At 37.1% G+C, this 27496-nt stretch overlaps 2 protein-coding genes and 1 pseudogene across 9 annotated transcripts; 1 reads left to right on the forward strand and 2 right to left on the reverse strand.

Moving 5' to 3' along the window:
* The first annotated feature begins 10371 nt into the window (after nt 1-10371).
* LOC121776065 (uncharacterized protein At5g64816-like) lies at nt 10372-11928 on the forward strand. The gene is made up of 2 exons (XM_042173192.1): nt 10372-10497; nt 11393-11928. Exon 2 carries the CDS (start codon nt 11468-11470, stop codon nt 11849-11851), a length of 384 nt encoding a protein of 127 aa, XP_042029126.1. The 5' UTR covers nt 10372-10497; nt 11393-11467; the 3' UTR covers nt 11852-11928.
* Nucleotides 11929-12041: 113 nt separating this feature from the next.
* LOC121776064 (acylamino-acid-releasing enzyme-like) lies at nt 12042-16193 on the reverse strand. 8 transcript variants are annotated; one of them, XM_042173190.1, is made up of 17 exons: nt 15865-16193; nt 15471-15741; nt 14977-15183; nt 14681-14905; nt 14525-14599; nt 14302-14437; nt 14084-14235; nt 13922-14004; nt 13748-13851; nt 13596-13674; nt 13337-13520; nt 13207-13270; nt 13014-13136; nt 12736-12933; nt 12561-12629; nt 12345-12421; nt 12042-12270 (listed from the first exon to the last, which is right to left on the reverse strand). In XM_042173190.1, the coding sequence occupies exons 1-17, from the start codon at nt 15950-15952 to the stop codon at nt 12207-12209; spliced, it is 2199 nt and encodes a 732-aa protein (XP_042029124.1). In that variant the 5' UTR covers nt 15953-16193; the 3' UTR covers nt 12042-12206. The 8 variants fall into 8 exon arrangements, with proteins under 8 accessions (XP_042029124.1, XP_042029121.1, XP_042029118.1 ...); XM_042173187.1 differs by having other exon boundaries at nt 15471-15777; XM_042173184.1 differs by having other exon boundaries at nt 15471-15780.
* A 3361-nt stretch (nt 16194-19554) lies between these two features.
* Nucleotides 19555-26992, reverse strand: LOC121776019 (annotated as a pseudogene).
* Nucleotides 26993-27496: the final 504 nt, after the last annotated feature.

The raw sequence follows: 27496 nt of genomic DNA on the forward strand, positions 1-27496 counted from the left end.
CATGGAATAATTAGTCTTAGCTAATCTCATATGACTAAAATAATCTCACAACTCGATCCTAGATTATATCTTGGTACTATTTTATCTTGGAAACCAAACACCACCGTTGTGGACTAATCAATAATTATTATAATCCGAATTTCCATATTTTGTTCTCTTAGTCATAATTTTTTTCTCTAATTTAATTACTTTTGCTTCTGATTATTCATTTTATTATACTCCCTGTTTCCTAAAAATAGAAATTTTTGAAACAGCACGATAGTCTTAATACAAAATTGATAAAGTAAGAAAAGATAAAAAGAAAAGTGTGTTAAAAATTCTTAATATAAAAAGTTTATATTTTTAGGGATGGAGGAAGTAGTAATATTTATCCTATAGACCACATTAATAAGTGATATATAAAAGATTGAATATATCTCGACTATTAGTAATTTTGTTAAATCTATTCAAACTATCGCAAATAATTTTTAATGAAATAATTTAAAGTCATTTTGTTGGAGTCAACTTTCGTGTACAATATAACGTAGTTTTATTTAAAATTTAATATTTTTATTAATAAAATAATATTTAAATATTATATTACTGTCTCGTTTGATCCGACCCCACGAATTAAAATAAAAGTGAATCATAAAATCGTATTAAAGAAACCATAAAATCTTGAACAATAACTAATGAGCATTTCTGATTTTAGCACTTATGAATCTTAAGTCATTTTTGTACTTGTAGGATTAAGTTTAGTGGACTCCATGGATAAGATTAATCTGATACTCCATAAGATAATTGAATTTTTCAATTTTGAAATTTAGATTGATTGATTGCTGTATATAGTACCATACCATAAATTGATGGTTCGTAACCAAAATATAAAATTCAAAGAAAAAATATGCTCTTACTAATTTTTATGATCATGCAAAAATACATAAATAAAAAAACAAAAAAAAAAACAAAATCAACAATAATATTAGTGAGGGCATTTTTTGAGCATTTTGTATTATAGATTGGAGAATTAAATAATTAATCTAATTTTGGGATGATAAAATAATAGTTTTTCATTCGTTTCAAGGAAGATGGCATTTTCCTTGGGTGACACGCAATGACGGACCCAGGTGGGGTCGAGTGGGGTCGACCGACCCCACCAGAGTCCGTCGAGAGCGGCCGGAAATCTTCATTTCATGGACCTTCGACGCCCCGCAGCCCTGCCTTGACCCTGTGAGGCAGATCCCCAGCAGGGCACTCGAATCAATTGTCCATTGCCGGAAAATAAAAGGAGATGGAAAAGAATAAGTCGGAAGAATAGTGGAGAGAGACGGAAAGGTAGAGGTAGAGAGCCGCAGACAGTTTTGACGAAGAAGACAGACGCTTCTTAATGTTTCAACTCTTTTGTTTTTTAGCTAAATTTGTGGCCTTGTTTTAACTCCATGGGCTTATTTCATGAAATAGGCTAGGTTATTTAGGCCATCCACAACGCTGTTCCTATACCGTTCCTAAACCGTGCCTTAAACTACTATTTGCGGGTCCCACTGTACCTTTTTACTTCATTCCTTAACTAAGGAACGGAACCTGCAACCCTCCGTTCCTTAACCGTTCCTTAACCGTTCCTTAAAATACTATTCATTCAATTTCATTTTTTATTTTTATTTCCAACTCAATTCAATTAAAACAAACACACTTTATTAAAAAACACACAACATTAAAATAAAGTTATAACTTAAACTTAAAAAAATAAAAAGCACACAATTAAAATCCTAAAAAAATAAAAGTACACAATTTTAATAATTTTATCCGCCAAAGTTTGCCCAAATGTGCTCAATTAGATCCTGTTGGAGTTGGGTGTGTGCGCTATAGTCACGTGTCCTTGCACGAATAGATAATCGTTCTTGTATAGACGGATGCGCTCCACTTCGAGGCGGACTACTTGCGGTTGAGCTTCCGGGGGATTCGGGGTCGAACCAATTTCCCGCCTCGGGTCCTTCGTCTTGGACAATCATGTTGTGCAAGATTATGCACATATACATGATGTCGACCATGTTCTCCATGAACCACGTACGAGCCGGGGCTTTGATGATGTTGAAGTGCGCTTGGAGAACCCCGAACGCCCTCTCCACATCCTTGCGAGCGGCCTCCTGCTTCTGCGCAAAAAGAGCCTTCTCTGCGGAAATGGCGACGGAAGTACGTATCTCCCCAAACCGGGTTATCACAGAAGTAGTCGCGTACTAACCTTGCGGCGGCTTCCTCCCGGTTACGATGGATATACGTACGGGAGCGTCGTTGGGGCGGCGCGGCTTCTTCCGCCTCCCGTCGTCGAGCTTCTTCAAGTGATTGTTCCAATATTTGACGCATTTGTTCAAAATGATCCATTAGTTTGATTAAATTTGGGAGAAGAAAAACAGAGTTGATTTGAGATGAAAATTGGGGTGGAAATAGAGAGGATTTGAGAGGAATAGATGTGTGTATGTGAGTGAAATGAGTATGAAATATGAGTATTTATAGAGTAAATAAATTTTAAAAAAATAAATAAATAAATAAATAACGGTAAAAAAAAACGGTAAAAAAAAATCGAATTATTGTGTCACCGTGACGACGCTCACTCGCAGGGCAGCGAGTGGGCGTCACGCGTCGAATGGGAGGCCGCCAAGTCGCCTCGGCGCGTGGCGGAACGTGTCGTGCCGCGTCTCGCAGGAACGGCACCCGACACGGAATGCCGACGACACGGGCGGCTGCAACGCGTGCCGCCGCGGTTCCGTTCCTCCGGAACGAAATAAGGCACCGCAACGGCACGCGTTGCGGGTGCTCTTACTACTACTATTATTAATATTAGATAATTATGTTTATAATTTCTATTTTCTAACGATAATTCAATTCTAATTTATTGATTTTAAAAAATTGTTGATAACTCGTCACATGATTATTTTATAAAAATATTTAAATACAAATTTAAAAATAACTATTTAAATCAAAAAATAAAAGTAAAACTATTTATTTTTTACCACCTCTATTCGACATTAGGAGTCCATTTTGACAATTTGTCTATATGGTAATAGAGGTTTTATTTTACTTTTACTGTAAATAGAAAATAAATTTTATATTCTATTAATTTATTTTATTATAAAATAATATACTGCAGGTGGTGTGATTTAGTATTTTGAAATTTGGGTTGAGCTGCGGATTTGGGATTCCGTAAATGAGTTTTTTAAATATTCTAAATGATTGTATTCATTTTGCGGAAATCTATTTTTAGGCATCAATTTATTTTATAAGTTTCTTCTTATTTTGTTAATTACTGGTTGTATAATTTTATAAAATTTCAGTAGATACAAAATAATATAATATATTTTCTTATCATAATTTATTATATAAAAATATTTAATATTATTATTTAAAAAAACAGTTTTAAAAATATTATATAAATATTAATTTTTACTCTGTCCGACCCCACGGGCTTTGTATCCTGCGTCCGTCATTGGTGACAAGAATTATAGACAGTGTTATTTCCTGTGTTAAGTGAAGAGCAAATAAAATACTACTATAATATAGAATAAAGTCATGATAAATATACTTCTATTTTTAATCATGTTTATCTTGGTTATGACAAACCTAAATAGAAGAAAATGAGTCATACTCATTGTGACGGAGAGAAAAATTCATTTTATTTAGTTAGATATCGCGGTCCTACTCATCAAATCAAACATTTAACTAAATTGAATTATTAATAGTTCGTCTATAAAGTTTCTTTTGAATACAGACATTGATGAAAGAAAGCAAATAATATAAAGTATGAGACATTACATTTGGTTTAGCGTTCTTTGCCGGAAAAAAATGACTCAGTTATAATGTGATACAACTCAGTTAGAGGGAATATTATACTTCGTTCGTCCCAATAAATATGAAATATATTGGTGGAAAGTTGTGAACTTCAAATTTGATATTTTTGAAGTGCATCCCATATATTCATGTCCTATAAAGAATAAATATAAATAATTTGCTCACCAAAAAAAAATATAAATAATTTGATATAGGGATTTTAGAAGTATATTTATTCAAAAAATTATACGCTCACTAAATTTAGGTCTTTTAGACCATCTCCAACAATACTGCAAAACTTAAAATGCAGTAGAATAATACTTCCAACAATACTGCAAAACCAATCCTATTATAGATTTTTTAAGAAAAATACCTATCTTTAGATTTGCACTATAACTATACCAAAAAAAACTTTTCAGATTTTGTTTTATTACATTCTGTAACGCCCCCAACTCTTTAAAACGGGTGGCACTACCAATTTACTAAAATAAGAATTTCTTCTATTTTGAAAATTCAAATATTTAAATGGAAATAAGAAAAACGAAAACGATTTTATAAACTTATCATTGAAATTATTTTTTTATATCAAACAATTTAAAGAACACAAATAAGATTTTTTTCCCAACATCAGAAATAAGTGCATATAGATATCTACACCAAAATGTATCACTATGTTAAAAATATATATACTTCATCTAGTATTCCACCAAAATAAAATACCCTGCTTAATCGGATTACAACCTACATCATTCAAAATATAATAGCATAAAAGTTACCGAGTTTTCTCTCCAAAAAAAATTCAATTTTACCCAAAATACCAAAGGGTCTACTAGTCAAAAAATAGCAGCTGGGAGACCGTGGACCACGTTGACTGCTGCCCCGGCACCGCCTCCTTAACCTGAAAAACATTAAATAACGGGGAATACGTTGCAAGCAGTTATAACTAATTGTGTAATGAATCATAACATAATGAACAATCTCAACTTTGCTGACATCTATAGGAGACTAGTCTCGGTCCCTCGTGGACCTCACCCCTCGTGGGCTATTGGTGGGCTGTCAGCGACCCATATGATCCCTCGTGGATCTGACCATGTAACCACTACGCTTACAGATAAAAGTAAACCCCACCTCGAAAGTTGTAATCTAAAATAATCTCCTCAAGCTTGGTTTGGTTGTTCGTCCTCGAGCCTCGGATGCGCCACTTGATACGAGACAATTATTATTATTTATCTTATTTGGTTTAGTATTGATTTAGCATATCTTTTCATATATTCTAGTATCTTTATTTTCTTGTTTATTAAGTTAGGAGTCTTATAAATATGTGTCATTGTATCCTCCCCATTCAATGAAGAAATAACATATTATTTTCCCTCAATTTTATAGTTTACTTTATTTTCCGCAAAACCATAGTTGGAGCTGATCTCGGGGAGAGCCCGGGACGTCCGTTTATCTGTTCTCGATCGCCGATTATCATCGGCAATTCAGCGTTAGGGGAGAAAGCCCTTAACAAGTGGTGCTTTCATTGTCGATCTCAGATTTTCCATGATGACTTGTGCGGGGAGCCGCACAGAATCGATCGTTGAGACGTGCGCCGGAGTAATCCGCGATCTGGAGCAGTTTCCGCCGGCGAGTGGAGCGCTGGATTCCACGTTGCTGGCCTGTGAGCACTTGTTGGTGTCGTTGGCGCGTTTGGAAGCGCGTTTCGACGCGTTGGAGAGGCGGCAAGTCATCGCTCAGCCGCCGCCTAGGCCCGATCCTGACCCGCCTTATGACGATGGGCTGCGAGGGAGAGGCGACGCATGGAGACACCGTCCGGTGGTGTCGGAAACCACAACAGTGGCGTCGCAGCCACATGTCGGGTTCGCCGCGTCTAGGGTTACACAGCAGCGGGTGTATTCTGATTTGTTAGCGTCCGATCGTTACGGCTCCGGCGGCGAGGGAGTTCGGGGGAGACGCCCAACAGCTTGGGACAACCCGGCGCATAGGCTGGACAAGCCTCAGCCGCCCTACGAGGAGTGGCAGAGGGGGCGAGGCGACACGGCGAGGCATCACCCGATCATGTCTCCAGCGGCGTGCGTCGCTTCACATCAGCAGCTTGGCTTCGTCGACCATTCTGCCAGAAACGCGATTCATGCGCTGAGACCTGAGCGGCAGCCGTGTGATCGTTACGGCGCTGGTGTTGAGGGGTTTCGGGGGCTCCGATTCACGGCCTGGGATAACCCCGCGCATAGGGTCGTCGATCAGCCGGGGCGACTTGCGACGGAGTGGGATAATGCATGGAGCAGACATGAGGTCAGTCGTATGGCGGATCAACCTCGTTTTGATCATTACCGAGGGGAGAAGATGAAAGCCCCCCGTTTCGATGGATCTGAGGCGGCGAATTTGCCGGCGATTAGGGTTCATGTCGATGAGAATCAGAAGATAGGGGCGGTGGAAATTGAGGAACAGTTTCAGCCGATGACTGTGGGGGTGGTTGCGGCGAATGTCGATTTTGCGGCGATGGAAGAGGAGAGGGCAAGACAAGAAGTGGCTGCAAAGAAGGCGGCAGAAGAAGCTGGAAAGGGGGAAAAAGGAGAGCAATCCACTTCACAGGATGTAACCATGACTGAGAATGTGATCCCTGAAACTTCTGAACCCGAAAAATAGACCCATGATCTAACGGATGATGAGAATGCATTGTTACAGCAAGCCCTAGCTATGTCCATGGATGATTCTTCTTCCACAGTTGCTGTGAGGGATACTGACATGTCCGATGCATCTGCTGATGACCATGATCTGCAACTTGCTCTTCAATTGTCTGTGCAAGATGGTCAAGGTGATCAATCAAACCCGGATGATGCGAATAAGATATTTGCAAATCAATCCTATATGTCCTCCATGCTGGCTCAACTTCCAGGTGCAGATCCTATCTCCCGAGGGAATTATGAAAAATATTGTCATTCTAATTGTAGACAGGGGCTTCAAGTGGAAATTGCTCTTCCCAAGTTTCTTCTCAACATTTTTGATCCAGGAGGAAGTATCTCACGAAACTTTGCTCGGGATTGGAAGAAGATTGAAGCCTATGTTCAGTGGGTACATAAACAAGTGAAAACTATTGGAGTTGAACCTTTTAATGCCAATGTAATGTTGTCAACGTTGCACCCTGACAGAGGAGTAGAGTTGAACCAGGCTGGAGGTTTCGTTGCTAAGGGGGCAGTCATGGAACTTGATGAGGAAATTTTTCATCTTTGCAGCAAGGACTTGACAGAGGGGATGCGTCTTGTTAGCCGTAGTATTATTTGTGCATCAATAAAGAATATATTTAAGGAGATATGGAGTATTCTAATATTGCCCGTAGTTGGAGCTAAGACCTATTGCGTGTACTATGGTCTCATGGGTGCTAATGGAGTGGTTGTAATTAGTGGGGCTGACTTGAATTTTTGTGGATTGAGATTGATGATTGCACCAGCAGATGTCGTGCAATTGTATGGGGCAACTTCCAAGCCTAGGGATAGAGCTTCTTGAAGTGTTTCATGGTTGCCAAATTTCGGAGCTGGATCGCCTTCTTGTTTCGTGGTTTCCACCTTGAGGACAAGGTGGATTTCAACCGTGGGGGAGTTGATACGAGACAATTATTATTATTTATCTTATTTGGTTTAGTATTGATTTAGCATATCTTTCCATATATTCTAGTATCTTTATTTTCTTGTTTATTAAGTTAGGAGTCTTATAAATATGTGTCATTGTATCCTCCCCATTCAATGAAGAAATAACATATTATTTTCCCTCAATTTTATAGTTTACTTTATTTTCTGCAAAACCATAGTTGGAGCTGATCTCGGGGAGAGCCCGGGACGTCCGTTTATCTGTTCTCGATCGCCGATTATCATCGGCAATTCAGCGTTAGGGGAGAAAGCCCTTAACACCACTCCTAGCACTTTCACACTTAAGCTTAGTCTTAAACTTTTAAACTTAAACCTTATAGTAATTCCAACTTTAGAAAACTTAAGACATTTTATTTTAGCTAACAAGACTAATTAAACCATAACAAAGAACTCAACCAATTAGAAACCATAACTCTCATTTGCTTCAACTTTAAACCAAGACATTAGTCAACATAGGCTATAACATACAAACGATCTAACCAATCTCATTAACATGCAGCACGAGTTACTTAAACTATTCCAAGAAAGCACACATCTTCCTTACATCATTATTTAAAGTATATCTCAAGTTCATAATCATCTCACACCAATAGGTTACTCAAAAGAAGAAATTAAGAAAATCATGTTTTACAATTTTCAGTTACTAACCATGGCAGAAAGCACTAACTTTGGAAAATCAATCAAAATGACTCGTAAGTCAAAAATCAACAAAACCAATTGCAAAAGAAGCATATAAAAGTCAGGTTTATGAGGATTAATTTTGAGCTTGAAATTCCTTTTCGTTTAGGATTTATGAATATTTTTCAAGAACCTGCCAGAAACAGGGCAGTCCTTATAGAAAATTCATAATAAATCCATACGAACTTGGTTGAAGCTGAAATTTGGTGACAATGTAAAAGACATCTAAGGATACATTCTGGTAAAATATGAGTCGAAAACGAATTCTTTTGGTCTGGCAAAAGAGGAATTTAATTTTTACCTTAATTTGCAAGAAACTTGAGTTTGGGAAAAAGCTTCTACCTTGAATCATCTTCAATGGAGGTAGGAAAAAGATGAGGATGAAGAAACCATGAGGAGGGAGAAGAAGAGGGGCTGCTGGCAGCCAGGGAGTCGCCGGAGAGGTGGTGGGCAACGGCCGGAAGTGGCTGGAAAAGGAGCTGCTCATGTGGGTTTGTGAAAAGTAGTGGGTATGTGTAGATGTGTGCGTGAGTTGTGTATGCGTTGTGTGTGTTTTTCATGTGAAAAAGTGTGTAGTAGAAGGGTCGGTGTGTGTGTGTGTGTGTTTAAATAGGATTTAATTTCTTTATTATTATTATTATTATTATTATTATTATTATTATTATTATTATTATTATTATTATTATTATTATTATTATTATTATTATTATTATTATTATTTATCATCATATTCACACAAATCACACACTTACACATACATATATTATTTAACATGTAGCTTACACACGCATATAAGAGAATCCACAGTGGTGCGGATGTCCCGGCGGACATCCACTCGGACATCCCAAAAACACCTTCTGCCACGTCATAAGGACTTTCCACTGCATTGCTATGTCATAAGGGACATCTCACTGCACAGTGGTGGACATCCCAAGGACATCTCGACGGACTTCCCACAATAATAAAAAAAATAATAAATAATCAGGACGTCCGTAGAGTCAACGCAATGGCAGACGTCCGCAAGGACGTCGCGACGGACGTCCCGGGAACGCCGCAAAACTCCGGTGTCCGCAGCGGACGTCCGTATCCGCGTTACCGCTGCACAATGGCGGATGCCTCACGCGAAACTCCTGCACGCCAACCGGACTTCCGCCAGGACGGGCGCCATTGTGGATGCTCTAAGCACAAATAAAAAGGCATCAAACAAAAACTCTAATATTTTATAATTTCATTTCAAATTTCTAACAATAGATCAAAAAAGAATAATTAGACCTTATTTATTTTGTTAGGGCGCATCCTCGATCCTCTGTCTAAGTAGGACAACACAATTGACAATCAAACTCATTAGTTCAAAAACTATAATAATTAATCAATAGGAAAATGATAAAATTCAAAATACTTTTGAAAATTCCAAAATATACATATTTTTATTTTTTAAAAAGATACGGGGTATTACACGTTCAAGTCCAAATCATTTTATATTTATCAATATAGAAAAAGGGAAGAAATAGGGGGAGGGAGAGAAGTAAAAATACACAGAAACAAAAACATACCGGCACTGTCCAGCGGCTGGGAGAAGAAGATAGAAAATAACCTAATTCATTCTATTAATATTTGGTTGGTAATTAATTAGTGGGCTGGCCCATATTAATATATACACATTTTTTTGATTAGTTAAAAAGCTACCCACGTTTTTTTTTTCTAAATTAACAAATAGAAATATTAATTAGTTATGCCTATTAATATTGAGTAGTTATGCTTTTGTAAATTTCTACATAATTTGATAGCTTTTAATTTTTAATATTAAGAATTAATTTATTTTAGTTTAAAAATTGACAAAAAATATTTAATTTTTAAATTATTATTATGCCTAATGCATAATATCAAACTATATACGCTATCAAGTATAACAAATTGGAGTAATAGTTAAACATTAATAATTAAAACGATATCTAATTTATATACTTGTGGTATCTTTAATTGAATTTTAATTTTGAATTTTAGTTAACTTATTTTTACCTTGTGATAACTTTTGTAGTATTTTTATTGTATATAAATTTTCTAAATTATGTAATTTTTTATTTAATAAATAATAAATTTCATATACAGTTATATTAATTAATAATCTTATCATATTATTTAATTTAATTTAAGTTATTGATAAGTGTTATAGGATTAGTGTGTAATTTAGATAAAATATATAGGTATGATTGGAAAATATAAAAAATAAGTAGTTTGAGTTTAATGTAAATGATTAGAGTAAAATCTGATATTTACGTTGAAATGGGTTTAAGTATAGTATAATGATTGGAGATGCTAAGGTCTTCTTCCCAAATCTTCAGCTCGCGTTCTGTTTCTCCCCAAATCTTCACCGGTAGGGTTTATATTCTTCTTTGTTTTATTTAATCGTCAAGTTTTTGTTTTGGTTTTCTGTTGAATTTACATATATGAGCATCGAAATCTTCACTCAACCGATTGCACTCGTTTTCTTATTTTTTTCTCGCTTTGTCTTGTTTGTTCATTCTTCGTCTATCTGAGTATGATCAGTAAATTATGTTATTAATGTTAGAATTGATAGTTTATACTGGAAATTTATTTGATGAATTGAATAACTTAGGATAGTGTAGGGATTTTTCGTTTTGTTTCATCCTACTGATATCATTCATCAAATGCAACTCTGCTAAGCGAAAACTGAACCTAGAATGAGGATAAGAGAAAAAGCTGTCGATTTCCTAACTCCAGCAGCTCTAATAGATGATGAGAATATCAAAGACATTCATTTTCTTGATCATAGGTAGGATAGTATGAGCATATTGCAGAATTAAACATATTTAGGTCAAATTTAGGGGATTTGCAGTATCAATCATAACATCATTTGGTTAAATTCTACAAAGTTGTTCATATTTTTCGTTCCCATTGCTATGTCTTGACAACAGATTCAGTTAATTACTTTCATAGCTTATTAAAGTTGAGGTTGTGTGATGATGAGCTAATTTTGAATTATGAACTGCTTCTTCTCCATTAAGGTTACAAATATTAGGGCATTGGCAATCTTAATGCCAAAAGCATGGCAGATAAAACTAAAAGATGTCTACCTCTGAACCTGGTGATTTGCTACGACACTTGGGAAAACTACTCTGTTCATATCTTGTTGTCTGATTATTGTAGAATTGTATCTTGTTGCATTTGTGGTTTCTGTACTCTTTACTAGTCTGATTCAGATAAACTCTTAACACTTGAAACGGGTGATGTTGATATGATCATTATAGGATAGGAAGACATCTGCTGCTCGAACTAGGAAGTGAACGGGAAAAGAAGCAAGTACATCTTTTGTTGGTATAACTATGGTTGATGCATGGACCCTGCTGGGGGCTGCTGTCGTCCCAGTTATCATTGCTGGTAGAGCTTTGCGAACGAGAGCAAGACATGCTGAGGAGCAAAGATTAAGAAGTGCGTGGAGCCGGGAGAAGAGTGGGGATGACATTTTTGTGTGCGAGAGAGTTTGCACATCGAAGAGGATGTTGAAGAAAGTAGGAGCCTTCGCCAAGGATCCTATCCCGGATACTTGCATTACAGTCTGCGGTGTTTCTGAGCTCGATGCTTGTGCTGATGCCTGTGCTCGAACTGTGTGTGTCAACCAACATCAAGTACCCAACTGGAATGACATTTGCCTCCGTAGATGCCAGAGTGAGTGCCTCAAATTATCCGAGTCTCGCATTGCACGTTGAATGATTTGATTTTGTGTTATCTGATTAACTCCTCAACAGTTATGTTCTTGATGTTATTATCATCTGTTTTTTACTTTGATTATGTTCTGATACTATTTGTAAGGTGCATCAATCCTATTAAAATTCTTAATTGTGATTTATAAATCAAAGTGGGGATTGGTGAATCATGATTGAAATGTCACATTCAATCTTTTTAACAAATGGAGGAAAGTTCGATAGAGAAATGGACAAGATGAGATACATACAACTGATCAATACATGTGGAACCACATATCAATGTAGACAAACAATTATACAATGCCCCAACAATCCTCTTCACAAACAATAATAGTGTCCCAACAATAATGGAGAACTATTATTTGCAATGCTTGTTGAACCACATACCAATATTCAGGTAGCTTTCATAGTCTGACTGTGGTCTGCGAAAACAAGAACATGTTTCTTAGCACACGGAGCATGTTTCCGACCACATTATTAGGGCGCGACGCCTTACCTGTCAATGCTGTGTTCATCGTTGGGGAAGACAATAACCTTGGTTTCGACCCCTCTCTCCCTCAATGCTCGTGCAAACTAAATGTCCGGAAAAAACAGTGTTATAGTTCGGTTCATAAAATCACAATCATCTTTCGAGGAACATTAAACTTTACTAAAACACGCGTAAACACAACTTCATGTTGGAGATTTGGTGTTTTATGGTACGAGGTCTTACCTGTATTCCGTTACACATTGGCAGGCGGATATCCCGGGCACCAAGTAGAAAAATCGTGGGGGTTTTAACCTGGAAAAAAGTAGGTATAGTTGATGCAGAGATGGTGATGATAGGAGCAGATGATAATGGACTGAGTTTTGCAGCAGAATTTCTAACTAAACTAGCATTGTATAACCTTTGAGACATGAGCAATAGGAGACTTGCTATAAAACAGAGCCAGGTGTTCTGCACACCGGGATTCTGTGAAGGTAGGTCTTCGTTCGCCTCCAAAAACCTCAGCGAAACACCAGTCGGGAATATCAGATGTGCCAAACAACAGAGGAATGTTGCATAGGGGATTCCTAGTTGCTGCTGCAGCAAACATTTCGGGTGCCTGTATAGACGAACGACTCAATAAAACCCGAACGACTCAATAAAACCATGGTCTGAGTTGTTAAAAGAAGAAGCACCTACCTGACCAATCAAGTGTGTAGTAAAAAATCCACCATGCGAACCACCAAGGACGAATATTTTAGATGGATCCGCAAGTCCCTTGTCAATGACAGCGTCTAATGCAGTGAGTACGTCTCTCACATCCTGCGTAAGCACCATGAATGCAGCATATCAATAGATTTACTAAATAATCTTATAACACTAGAATGACTACCTGGGATCCAATGTTTCCCAGAAGAGATTGCAACGCTTCCTCGCCAAATCCGAGAGAACCCCTACTGTCACAGTTAAATTAGATTTAACCTCAATTTAATAGGATGAGGGAGAGCGAAAGAGAGATAGACCTGTAGTTGACAATAAGCAAGCTATAACCAAGTGAAGATAGGAAAGCCAAAGACTTGGAGAAGCTTGCCAATGAAACCGTGTGTGGACCTCCATGAAGGAAGACAACTAATGGATCTGGCGATTCAGACGACTTCCTATGCCTCGATGATACATATATAGCTTCAAATGGTTTGCACGCACCTGCTACAAAAACTCCAGAGTCACAGAAGCAAAATTCATATCTGGAAGATAGATTCATCTAAACATCTTATTAAGCACCTTTTGCAAGATTCTCAGAAACATCCCTCACTGGTATACTCAATATGTCAAATTGTTGTGATGCTAACAGCAATGAAACCTGAAAACAGTGACAAACAAGATTATTCATGGCTTAAAGAATGAAATTAACAAGTTAGTATAGTATAATATACCTTGTCTGAGCATTTGGATATGGGGCTTGAGACATCCCACCATCTCCATTTTCCGACCAAACTACCATACTTGATCTCGGGAATACTAACAGGACTGCTGCACACTTGAGCACACAAAAAAAATGTGATAAATCAGAACAAGGATGCTTCAGAAATACTAGTATTTTCTCTCACCAGAAATAACATTGTCACTTCCTACAGCTAGGACATCCCAGGAAGACCTTGAATCGTTAGGGGTGATTCGCGATACATTTCCACTGTAACGATCATAAAAAGGCATTGTTTTTACTGTGAAGAAGATTACATATTGATATTGTCAGGATGGCTATGACTAACCTTAATATATTTACTGAAAGTATAGTTTGAACACTGCCCCAAGCAGAAGATAAAAACATTGTGTGGCCATCAGAAAGCCATGGATTGCAGAGTAAGCTCGAGCAGTAAAGCCCGGGAAAGCAGCCATTTTCGGGACACATGATCACAGGTACCTAAATGAGAACAACATCACCTCCCTATTCTTTCTGTTAAATGACATTAATAGGAAATGAGCATACCACATCAGCAACTTTCAGAGGGCCGAGCTTCCCGTTGGAGGGCCACTCAATCTTGTGAAGCGACTGAGTTGCTGAGTGTGCCCCAGAATCAACACTAGTTTTTGCTGATAAGAAAACAAGAGATTTCCCATCTGGACTGATGATATGGAAAGCAGTTTTTAAGCAAAGACTTATCTGTATAATATCTGACTTATCAGTATAATGTAGTTATTGGCCTACAAACCTGAAACGGGGAAAGAATGCGCTATTTAGGCCGTGAGTCAGTTCGATTATCAGTGGAACTTTAGCTGCATCACTTCTGAGGATAATAACAGAAACAAACTGATAAGTATTATTCTTGTTTTGATGAGAAAGGGACACTCAAGTTTAATAAATTGACCTTTTTGTAATAGAATCTGATTCAAAAGATGGAGCCTCAACTGCATAGAGAGAACATGGTCTATTATAGCAGTATTTGATGCCAAACTTTCGAGTATCCGAAGGCCACCACCCAACAAAGACAAGATGCTGCTGCTGCTTTCCATCGAGTGGGGGAGCCCATACAACTTGCCCGACACACAACTCCCTCCCAGCTCCAGTAACAGCAACACCACAAATCTCTCCACTGCAGAATGTTTTTTTTTCTGAATCATTTTGTTTCCCAATCACTAGAGCGTGCGATAAACTATGTAAAACCTGTTAACATCGATGACAAAAATGGCTGGCTGTTTTTTCCCAGAATATGTTTCTCCCCAGTCTTCTTCCCAATCACCTTGACCCTTCCAGCTATTGTGATCTTCTTTTTTTAAACCAAAAGTGTTGAATGCTGGTTTGGCGAGGTCTGGTGCCTCGGCAACATAAGCAATGAAGGTCTCGTTGGAGTTCCACGAAATTCCCTCGAGCCTGCCACCACAAGAGATCGAAATGATACGCTACAAATTCAACAAATTCCACAATCTCAATGAAACGATACACTGACTATCCACCTCAAAAATTTCACATCTATCATTAACTATTAAATGATTCTTATGCAAATGAAAAACAACTTTTTGTTCCATTGAACTAATGATGTCTCTCTTCTGAGATTTGAAGACATTGTTAAGATCAAGTACAACAGTAGAAATTCATCACGTTATTAGCATCACTAACTATTGGTATCAGCAAAAACTTGTTAAACAACGTATATTTACCATCCATCGGTATACACTGGTCCGTGAATAGAGCGTGGAACACGAAACTCCTTAAGTTGAGATGGACCCCATATTTCAAAGCAAGCTGAAGAGTGCTCACCTTCAAAGTTTCGCACAAGGAGAAGCTTTGATCCGGATGGAGAGGGGACAACAGCGGACACACCGGTCATCTCTGTAGGAAATGGAGCCCAGTCAAAACTTACAGAGCTGCCAATCTTTCGCGAAATATGAGTCGATAGGATCGACTTTCTCCTGTTGTTGGACAAAAGATCTGTTTGACTAATTAAAAACATTGCAGTGTAGGCATCTTCTGCACATCATTACAAGCAAAAATACTAAATATTTCAGGAATAATCTAAGCAAAGGGAGCAAAAAAAACATGAAGCAGCAATACCAGACTCGGATTCGAAAGTCCATGCTTTATCAATGGTAGGAATAGTAGTGAATTCTTGTAGCAACTTAGACATAGCATCATGATCCATTGCTGATTCAACTGCTATCTTTCTGCAAATGTTAACCAAATTGCTACATTCGTTGTGCAAATGCAATAAGTTTCTTAAAAAGGTATAAACAGTAGGAATGTGGAAAAGGATCAAATCTTAGCTTGTATACTAAAAGATGATGAGAGCAGTTGTTTTCCTTCACCTACGATTCTAGATTGCTTCTTTGGAGATGGAAGCTACAAATCAATGTCACTCATCACTATCCACATAGCCTATAATTTTTTTTTGTTTTTTTTGTTTTGTTGTTTATTTGATGGTGCTTTTGTTTTTTACTTGAAAGAATCTTATCTTATTTTGTCTTGTACTACAAAAGAGTTGATTTATATACATCAAAGGAAATTAAAAAAAAATACAAAGAACCAAAAGATCAAAACTAGTGAAGAAGGAGTGCACATTTATTTAAAACACTTAATGAAACTTTTTGTATGATTTATGCAAAATTTTATACAAAATTAAACAACTTAATCTCGACGGTGATAGTCCGTCGAATAAAGTTACCGGCATCGTTTCCGGCACCCGCGGACTATGGTTTATAAACTAACCACGGATATGGAGACAATTTTCAAAAATTGGTAATTATTTTTACCGCGGCGGATGTATATAAGTTTTTTCAAAAAAAATTATTTTACCGGCGGATTTGGCGCCGGAAAATCCATCGGTATTTTTGCGACCGGTATTTTGATGGTTTTAATTCAACCCCGCTCCATTTCCATCTTCCGCCTCAGCCTCCCGACGGTTGCTCCGCCACCGGAAGAACAGAAAGCCTCCATTGAAAGTTGATTTTAGGTACATTTCTGCAATTTTCGATTTTACGCCGATTTCTAAATTCTAGTCTACGTAAATTTCGATTTATATTCGTTCAATGCAGTTTAATTGTTCATGTATTTCTGTTCTTAGAATGTGATGGTTTTGGAAGGAAACTCGATTAGATTATGAATTTTTGTTGTGGTTGATACATAGAAACTCTGATAATTTGAATGCAGACTGCTTGAGAGCAGAAACTTTGCTATGCTTGTGAATTTTGGAGTTTTATTATACAAATACTTTATGTATTTTGCATTTAAAAAAGTCATGCATATATACACCTTTTCATGGGACAAAAATGAGAAGATGCTTTATAAATCTATGAACTGTTAATACTGCATCAAATAGGTCATCCTTATTGCTGTAAAATTCTGCTTTCTTTAGATTTATTGGATTTTTAGTTACTTCCAAAATACTGGAAATCTGTAAGATATTAGTTTTCTAAAGAAACTGCATGCTTATGTGATCACACATGGAAAATCCTGCATAATGGATCAATACATTTAATCATTTACTTTTTCTCTTAGTGTTTCTTATTGAAGGAGCATATGACTGCACTCATTTTTGTATGTGCATGCCTTAGGCTGTTAGAAATTGGTGGCTAAGTTTGGGGTGGCTCCTCCGACTTGTTGTTGAGAAGAAGCAGTGGAGATAATGTCGATTTTGTTCTATTGTGTGTTGTGTATTGTTACTCTAATGCTATACATATGTAAATATGATAATTTTCTGTCTGATCTTATAAACGATCATTTTTCGTTTAGGGATTATAACAATGAGTGAGAGTCGCCAGTGGATGTATAGGCGTTACCTTCCCGAGGGTGGATGGAATCCAAAGTTTTTGGAGGGCTTTGAGGAATTCGTCAAGGTTTGCAAGTAGTAAACCTGCGTATCTGGACAAACACAGAATTAGGTGTCCATGTAAAAAAATGTGATAACAAGCGCTTATACAGATCCAATGGAAGTTAGGTATCACCTTTCTAGGTTTGGTTTCGTAAAGGATTACCACTTGTGGAGGTTCCAAGGCGAAAAAAATCATTGAATCGTCAGCTGCCAGCACTCAAAAGGCGAAAAAATAATTGAATCATCAGCTGCCAACACTCAAAAAGGCGAAAAAAATATTGAATCGTCAGCTGCCAACACTCAGAAAGGTGAAAAGATCATTGAATCATCAGCTGCCAACACTCAGAAAGGTGAAAAGATCATTGAATCATCAGCTGCCAACACTCAAAAAGGCGAAAATTCATTGAACCATCAGCTGCCAAAACTCCTATGGATGTTGAAGTGGGAGCACCTTCTACATACCACATAGGGGTGTCTAGTAAATGCAAGCATCTAGGAAAGTCGGTGTCTGTTCCAGGGAGATCCCGACGGATGGTAAGTGTATTGTGTATAGATATGCAGTCGATTATTTAAATCAATATATGTTTATTATATTTTGATACATAGGCGGTCAAGGGGAGTGTCTTGGTGAGGAACTGTTTGTATGTGTCATTCAATGATTCGAAGCACTACACACTTTTTATGGATGGGAGATATACATATAAAAGGAATGCAAATATTGTTTGCTGATTATATAACATAAATATATACAGATATGTATATCTGTTTGTTAACATAAAAATTTTCTTATTAACTAGGTAAGGGTGCAAGCGACAAATTTGGAGTAAAGCTGTGTAGATGACGGTTTTGGAGTAAAGCTTTACAAGAAGAGAAGAATGCTCGGGATTGAGAGCTTGTCACAAAGCTCTGCAGGTAGCAGCTCGTTTCACGGCAGAGAGTCCTGACTTGGTTGCTTCCATGCGAGAGGAATTGAGAGAGGAAGTACGAGAGGAATTGCAACAAGAGGTATGGCAAGAGTTTAAGCAGGAAATGGACAAGAAATTAAAGTATGAGAGCATGCAAAAATGGAAAAATGAAATTGCAGCGATGCAAGAGAAGGTGGAACAATTCATAATGTCCCAACAGTCTGCACCAGTCAAGTTACACCCCTGACGATTCTAAAAAGATATGATCGACCCATGCACTCTATACGTTAAAGTTTTCCACTCGTTTTCGTTTACATTTTTTTAAATTTTGGGTTGAGTCAAAGTGAAACATAGAATCCAGACTGAAGGATTAATTTTTAGACATGTCCAGTATAGTTTCCATATGTTAGTTATTGTTTACCGGTTATAATTGATATGATGGTTTAGTTAAAACAACAAGAATAACAAAAAATAGAAAAAATATGGTCTCTGATTAACTAATGATAGATGCCTCGGAAAATGCCCCGAATCGGAAACTAGGAAATATCGATGGACTTGTGGTCGGTTAACTCACCGTCGTTTACACCCCATATTGGTGTTCGGATTTGATTGACTGTGGTGTCTGTCGATAATTTTACGCCGAAATGTTTCCATTAATAAAGTCTTTTTGCGACAAGGTTATTGATGACATGCAGCTTCTGTCGGAAATCCCTCAGTAACACTATTTATCAATGGATTCTCAGGCTTTATCGACTGATCAATTCCGTTGGTAAATCTCTATTTTGGTAGTCGTATGAGTATGAATAAGATTGTATTTTCATAATGCATTTAATTACCAATTGATAGTTCAATATAGAAATTGAATTAACAAGGACGATTTGAGATATGTTTTTTTTAATATTTATTTATTTATTATTATTATTATTATTATTATTTAAAACATACTATACGCTTAAATAATTGATCCCCAAACTAACTGCAATTAGAGAAAATGTCGCATTCAGTAACTTCGAAAAATGACCCTGAAACACATGATACATAAAACTGTTACTATTTGGTAAAAACACAGAAGATCACAAAACCCTTCACAGAGATGAATATTAATGTCCAACAATAAGGAGAAGAATTTGATGCAATCTGTCTATGATTTGAGATGCTTGTTGAACCACGCACTGATATTCAGGTAGCTTTCGTAGTCCGACTGTGGCCTGCAACAACAACGATGTATCAGACTCATAACACTGCCGTTTTATTAGGACACGAAGCATGGTTTCGACCACTTTATTAGGGAGAGATTCCTTACTTGTCAATGCCGTGCACATCATTGGGGAAGATGATAACCTTAGTTTCGAACTCCTTTCTCTTCAATGCTCTCGCATACTACATGACCGAAAAATCAGAACAAATTAGATGACACAGTACCAGAAAAGTCATAGAAAAACTTGAAATCTGCATGCAAATTGTACTCAGATTTCCAGTGGCACGGCTTTTATGTATCGCAAAAGTGTGACCATCAAACAGTCAATTTGTTTGGCTAAATCGTGATATTCACACTTGGAACTTTACTAAAACGTGTAAGAAAACTTCACAGTGGGCATATGTATTTATATACTCATTTTAATTCAAGAATATAGCACGAGGCCTTACCTGTATTCCGTTAGATACTGGTACGCGGAGATCTTTAGCACCAAGCAGAAAAATCGTGGGGGATTTGACCTGGAAAGAACTAAGAATTCAGCAGAGGACAATATTTCAAGTAGATCGACTACTGTATTTACATGTGACAAGATGCATCACTGTTCGTGCAGACTAGAATTACCCGAGGTGAAAATTAATAGGACCAAAATATTGATAGAATTAACAGATTGAATTTTACGATAACTAGCTATTCTATTAGCTTAATTCAAAATTTCAACGTCTCCGCAGAATTCATACCTTTGAGACATGAGCAATAGGAGACTTGCTATGAAGAAGAGCCAGGTGTTCTGCAGAAGGGGATTCAGTGTATATAGTATTCCATAACTTCCATAAGCCTCAAAGAAACACCAATCCGGAATATCAGATGTGCCGACCATTAGAGCAAGGTTGCATACGGGGTTCCTAGCAGCTGCTGCAACGAACCTTTCTGGTGCCTGGAAAGACGAGAAGAATTTCTAAATTTAGTAACTCAACTCCAAATAATAAGATAGATGAAGTCGGGATGCATTAATTTTATCTTAGGTACTGGTCAAGGAGCAGATTATAAACCCAAGTAGCCCAGAACAACCACCTATCACCTGAGTTGTTAAAAGACATAGTAGCAGAAGCGTCATTCTACCTGACCAATCAAATGTGTAGTCAAAAATCCACCATGAGAACCACCAACGACAAATATTTTAGATGGATCAGCAAGTCCCTTGCCAGTAACATAGTCTATTGCAGTGAGTACGTCATTCACATCCTGCATGAGCACCAGGAACGCGGAGCAGCCTCTCACATATCACCAAATCTAAAAAACAATTTTCTAAGGGGAAGAATGACTAATGATTCTAAATAAATAATAGTAGTACCTGGGTCCCGATGTGTCCTGGAAGAGATTGCAATGCTTCCTCACCAAATCCCAGAGAACCCCTACCACGCACCAGTTAAATTAGAGAGCAATCAAACCAGAAGCAGCTTTAACTTCAATTTAAATTTGGGGAGAGGGAGGGGGTGTACCTATAATTCACAATAAGCAAGCTATAGCCAAGTGCGGATAGGAAAGCTAAGGACTCTGAGTAGCTTGCCAATAAAACAGTGGTGGGGACCTCCATGGATGACAACAATTAACGGATCCGGGGATTCAGACTTGCTAGATTTTGATGATACATATATAGCTTCAAATGGTTTGCAGGCACCTAGAACAAATTTGAAAGTTCATAGACATGAATGATTCAGAATATCTCGAAATCAATGTAATGACAGGCCTCTACCTTTCATAGACAAAATAATTGCAATAACTGACACTAAAATATTAGAAATCATAAATCCGTCCATTCATTACAAGTCAGAGTAGCACGACTGTGTTAATTCATATTTGTAAGACAGCTTCATCATCTATCTAGAGACAAATAAGTGAGTAAAACATTTTATATTTACGTGTAATTGTTGGTATCCCTGCACTATTTCAGTTAATACAGTCTAAAGCTATACAGCCTCTTTCATAATGAACTTCAAAGCTAACACCACTTGCATCCTAAAAGCAAGTAGCCACGACACGTTGTATACACATGATCAATCACTCATATACTTAAAAAAATATTGATGGAATCTATGTCGGCATTTAACTTTTTCCAAATGGATACAAGAAGAAACATGCATAGTAAATCTGTTCGTTCATTTTCTGTGTAAATGCTAAAATTACATATCATGTTGCATTGCACCAGAATACAGACAGAAGTTGGTCAATATGCGGCTTTAAACTACACTTCACTATACCCATTGGTGGCTCATTCTGACTAAAGACTAAATGAGCATTGGGTGTCCAACTAAAAGCTACAAGCATCCACTATAAACCAGAAAGCAATATCAGAAAAATTATCCAGGCTAAAATATATAGTCATCTTCACCATTCGCTGCAACCAAATTAATACTCCAGACACAAACATCTTATTACGTACCTTTTGTAGGATTCTCAGAGACATCCCTGACCGGAATATTCAAGATGTCAAATTGTTGTGATGCCAACATCGATGAAACCTGCAAACGATCTCAGCATGAAAAGCATGACTTTGAGAAGCAAGAACAAATAAAAAAGAACTTTGAATTTGTATAATATATATGAATCTGATACCTTCTCAGAGCATGTGGTAAGCGGGCTTGAAACATCTGACCAACTCCATTTTGCATTAGTGGATATCTTTCCAACCAAACTCCCATACTTAATTTGAGGAATACTTACAGGACTGCTGCATACTTGAACACAGGAAAAATAAAAGATCATTTGTGTGATTAAATCAGAACATGCATAGCCTGCTTCAGATATACAGTATTTTGTCGTACCAGCAATAATATTGTCAGCATCTATGGCAAGGATGTCCCACGAAGACTTTGAATTATTAGGGCTGATTCGTGATACTTGTCCACTGTAAAGCACAAAAAGGCATTATTTTTATCCCAGAGAAGGGAGATTATTAGGTATTTTATATTGACTATTCATCATAATTCTTGAGTTACCTTAATACATTCACTGAAAGTATTGTTTGAACACTACCCCAAATAGAAGATAAAACCATTGTTTGACCATCAGAAAGCCACGGCTGATCGAGTAACTTAGAGCAATAAAGCCCAGGAAAGCAGCCATCCTCAGGACACATGACAACAGAAACCTAAAGATAACAAAGAATAGGCAAAGAATAAAGTTGGGGGAGCAGATCATAATACACATGATTTCCGCAACGTCTACTCGGTTGATGTTTTTAACTGAATCTGCTCATTCAACTTCATCCAAGCCATTTAAATTCCTTTAGAATAATGAGTTTATGGTGGCATTCAAGCAAAATTTCCTGCCTCCAAATTTCCTTATTGATCCCGAAATGAAGACTTCAACACAAGCAATATTTGATTTTCTGTATTCCAGCAATTTAATATTTTACAGTTTTATTACAATGCAAGAGTTTCCTCCCATGAACATGACATAATGATAATGGATACAAGAATATTCTAATCAACCACAGGAACATATATCAACACATTTGAAATTCAATGAGATTCATATTACTTCGCTTATTCTTTCTGTTACTTGACATTAATAGAACATGAGCATACCACTTCTGTAATTTTCGAAGGATCGAGTTTCCCATGCAAAGGCCACTCAATCTGGTGAAGTGATTCAGTGGCCGAGTGTGCCCCAGAATCAACAGAAGATCTTGCCGACAAAAACACAAGGGATTTCCCATCTGGACTGAAAAATAGAAAGCAATTATTAAGAAATGACTTCTCTATAGGATGTTTCGCAAACTAAGGAACATTGAGCCTAGATGACACATTTAAAATATCAGTAATGTACTTATCAGCCGACAAACCTGAAACGGGGAAAAAATGCGCTACTTATGCTCTGGGTAAGTTTAATTATCAGTGAATCTTCAGTTGCATCACTTCTGAAAATAACAGAAATAAACCAAATGAGCGTGCCAAGCAGGTTTATGCCAAGCCAAGCGAAGAGAATTGAAGTTTTCATAATGTAAGATGAAAAAGAATGGCTTCAGTTAAATAAACTAGTAGTAGTATTATAATTTTAGCTACCTGGTTACACCGGTGTCTGATTTAAAGGAAGGAGCTTTGACTGCATACAGGGCGCAAGGCCTATTATAACAGTATTTGATACCCAACTTCCTCGTATCTGAAGGCCACCCAACAAAGACGAGATACTGCTGGCCATCAACTGATGGAGCCCATACAACTTGCCCAACACTTAACTCCCTCCCGACTCCAGCGACACCATGAACCTCTCCACTGCAGAATATTTGCTTTCAGTTTTGGTTCTGAATCAGTCAGCTTCTCAAGCATTAGAAAACATAATTAACAATGTAAACCTGTTAACATCAATAACAAAAAGTGCCGGCTGTCTTTTCCCAGAGTAAGTTTCTCCCCAGTCTTCTTCCCAATCACCTTGACCCTTCCAGCTACCACAATCATTGTCCGTAGAAGCCTCCTTTTTGAACCCAAAAGCATTAAATGTTGGTTTAGGGAGGTCTTGTTCCTCAGCAGCATAAGCTATGGCAGTTTCATCTGAGTTCCATGAAATACCCTCGAACCTGCAACCATAACTCAAGAAATTAAACTAAGAACAGAAAGGAAGGTAGAATCAGCCAATCAGGATAGATCATGGAGCTTCCGTTTCCCCTCTTAGATTATAAAACTCAACATTACTGACTGCTGAGGTAAGCTAAAAACATTTTTTTTCCTACTATTAGTATAGGATGCTAGAATAATGACTGTGAACCCTCTTACCCTCCAATAGTTATTCCACATTTTCTCAGACAGAATACATTATAGTGAAATTGTTCTATAGTGCTTGTTTACCATCCATCGGTATATACTGATCCGTGAATTTTGCGTGGAATAGCAAAGTCCTTCTTAAGTTCAGATGCACCCCATATTTCAAAGTGGGTTGGAGAGTCGCCTTCAGAATTTCGCACAACAAGAAGCTTTGATCCTGACGGAGAGGGAACCATTGCAGACACACCGGTCATTTCAACAGGGAATGGGGCCCAGCGAAAACTCACAGAACTGTCAGTCTTTTGCGATATATGACTGGTCAGTATTGACTTTCTCCTCTTGTTGGACAAAAGATCTGGTTGACCTATTAAAAACATTGCACTGGTAGAATCTTCTGCAACATATTTTATGAACAAATAGTTGAAGTCAAACTCAATGACGAAGTAAACTTGGGCATATGTGAATACTAACAGGCAGAAGGCAATAGCATGGGACGAAACAGAAGCAATCATACCATTCTGAGGTTTGACGGTCCATGCTTTATCGATGGTGGAGATTTTCGAAAATTCTTGAAGTAACACAGACAAAGAAGCAAATTCTTCTTGAGCGGCTGCATCTAAGCCTACTGGCACTTCTTTTGTGAGGATTCCACCAGCATTGTCCATTGCCGATCGAATTGACAAACCTCTAGTTGCAGCACATGCAAATCAAGATTACAAATTGGACATAAAATATGAAGTGTGGAGCATTTCTCAATGAACAAGTAAAATGTCACCATCTGATAAGCAAAGTAAAATCTACTATCAATCTACAAAATTTCAATCCACATGTAACTGTTTCATGAGTACAATCATTTAACATAGAAACCTTGATTTCCTATTCATCAAAATCAAAAATTGAAATTAATTTCCACAGGAACAAAACGAAGTATATCCATATGAAGCTCGTTTTTTTCTTTCCAAATCCCATAACAAAAACCTTGAAATTGAGAGCAATTTGAATTAAAACCCATAGCCAGGGACGGAGATAGCATAGGCCAAGCCACCGCTCCAGCGGGGGCTTGGCCGTTGTTTTCCTCCCAGAGTCCCCGCTTGGCCGTTGCTTTCCTCCCAGAGTCACCTACAGTGTATTTGGGTTTTTTACAGAGACGTGTATGGAGGAAGAAGATGGGAAAGAGAGGCAGGGGCAGAGGAGAGAGGAATAGAAATGACTTGTAAATTTGTAATTACTCGATGCATAGGGGAGAGAGCCAACTTTTATTTCCCTTTATTGATTTATGTGATTAAGAGTAGTAGGTAATTTCATTTCTTTATTAGGGTGATTATTAATTTAAGAATATATTACTACTCCTATCTCTAAAATTGTTTAAAGAATCAATTACTACTAATAAAAATAATTATTTGTCTCATGTTTATTTTCGATTTTTATGCCCATACATATTGATTTACTGATAACCAATAAACCTATAATACACTCATACTTTATTATAAAATTAATATATAAAACGATGCATTATCTACTACTTTTTTCTATTCCTTCCGTTACTTATTTATATTAAAAGTGAACTAAGACTCCTAATAACGGCCGAACTAAAATAGTAAACCGAGACTTCTAATGACGGACGAAGGAAGTACCATTATGAATTTACATTTTTAATATTTGAAACGAGTCAAAGTAGGATAAGTAATCGCAGATGGTTGGAGTGCCATATTTAGGTCAAATTAATATTTTAACAACTCAATTTGCGAACTCTTAGGATATCAAGATATACTATAATATATGAAGATATTAGTATACTTGTGTATACTAATATTTTCTTAGAATTTGCAAATAAAAAATCCTAGATACACCACTAAAGACCACTAGAAAAGGCAACTGAGCCGCTATTGGAGATTCTAAGAGAATCGCGCGTCCTACCGTATTTATCGTTACATTTCAGCACCGGCTTATTTCAAGTTCTGGTTCCGTCCCTGCCCATAGCATGCCAAATGTATGAAACAATTCTCAAATGAACATTTCAACTAGGGAAAAGAAACATAATTGCATAATCACGATCAAGCTTCCCAGCTACAAAAACTAACCAATGACAACAAGGACTGCAATTTAACGGAGGCAGAGGCAGAGGCGACGGCGGACGAAGATCCGATGAATTGCCGCAGAATAATACTAACACATAAACACGAAGCTCTATTGCTTACAATTTAATAAAACAGAAATCGAGAAGAAACAGAGTTCAGCGTCATATACAAAGTGGTTAACTGTTGCATAGCGAATTCGCGAAATGAAAACTAAGCCATTCAAATACGTAATAAGCAATCTAATTGAGTGGAGTTAGGGAGTACCTGGTTGAGGGGGAGAGAGAGGGTGTAGACGAGGACAATTGTTTAGGTTTGGAGAAGAAAGAGTGTGAGAAATGGGAGTTGAAATTGAAGGATGATTGTGGATTTGTTAGTGATGTAGTGAGATGTAGTCTCAGATTCGTTATCATCTTCACCATTGCTTTTTTTTTGGCTTTTTAAATTTTTTAATTTATCTTCTCTCTTATTCGCTAGATTCTTTGCGCAGGGCAGGAATCGATTATTTTAAGCTATTTTGTTTTACTAATACATCCACATTTATCATTATTAAATCTATAAATTAGTTAGAAAGATGGATTATATTACTAACTATTTGAATTGTTAATTCTACTAACTCATCAATGCAGTGTATTAAAAATATTAACACGGTGATATTAAAATATCAACATATAATATCTACACAGTATATTGAAGTTCAGCAAAATTATGTGTTGATATTTTAATGTCATCGTTTACATTTTTAATACAATGCGTTGATGAGTTAGCAGAGTTAAATAGTTAGACACACCCCCTACGGGTATGTTATATTGCTAACTAATTCTTAATTGCTAGCTACAACTAAATGATATGTATTTGATCATTAAATTAACGCACAAGATCATTTAGTCACGGATATCAATTCAGTGTACAAAATAGTCAATTAAGGGTATTAATGTCAA

Source organism: Salvia splendens, chromosome 18, assembly GCF_004379255.2.
Source record: "Salvia splendens isolate huo1 chromosome 18, SspV2, whole genome shotgun sequence".
Lineage (NCBI taxonomy): Eukaryota > Viridiplantae > Streptophyta > Magnoliopsida > Lamiales > Lamiaceae > Salvia > Salvia splendens.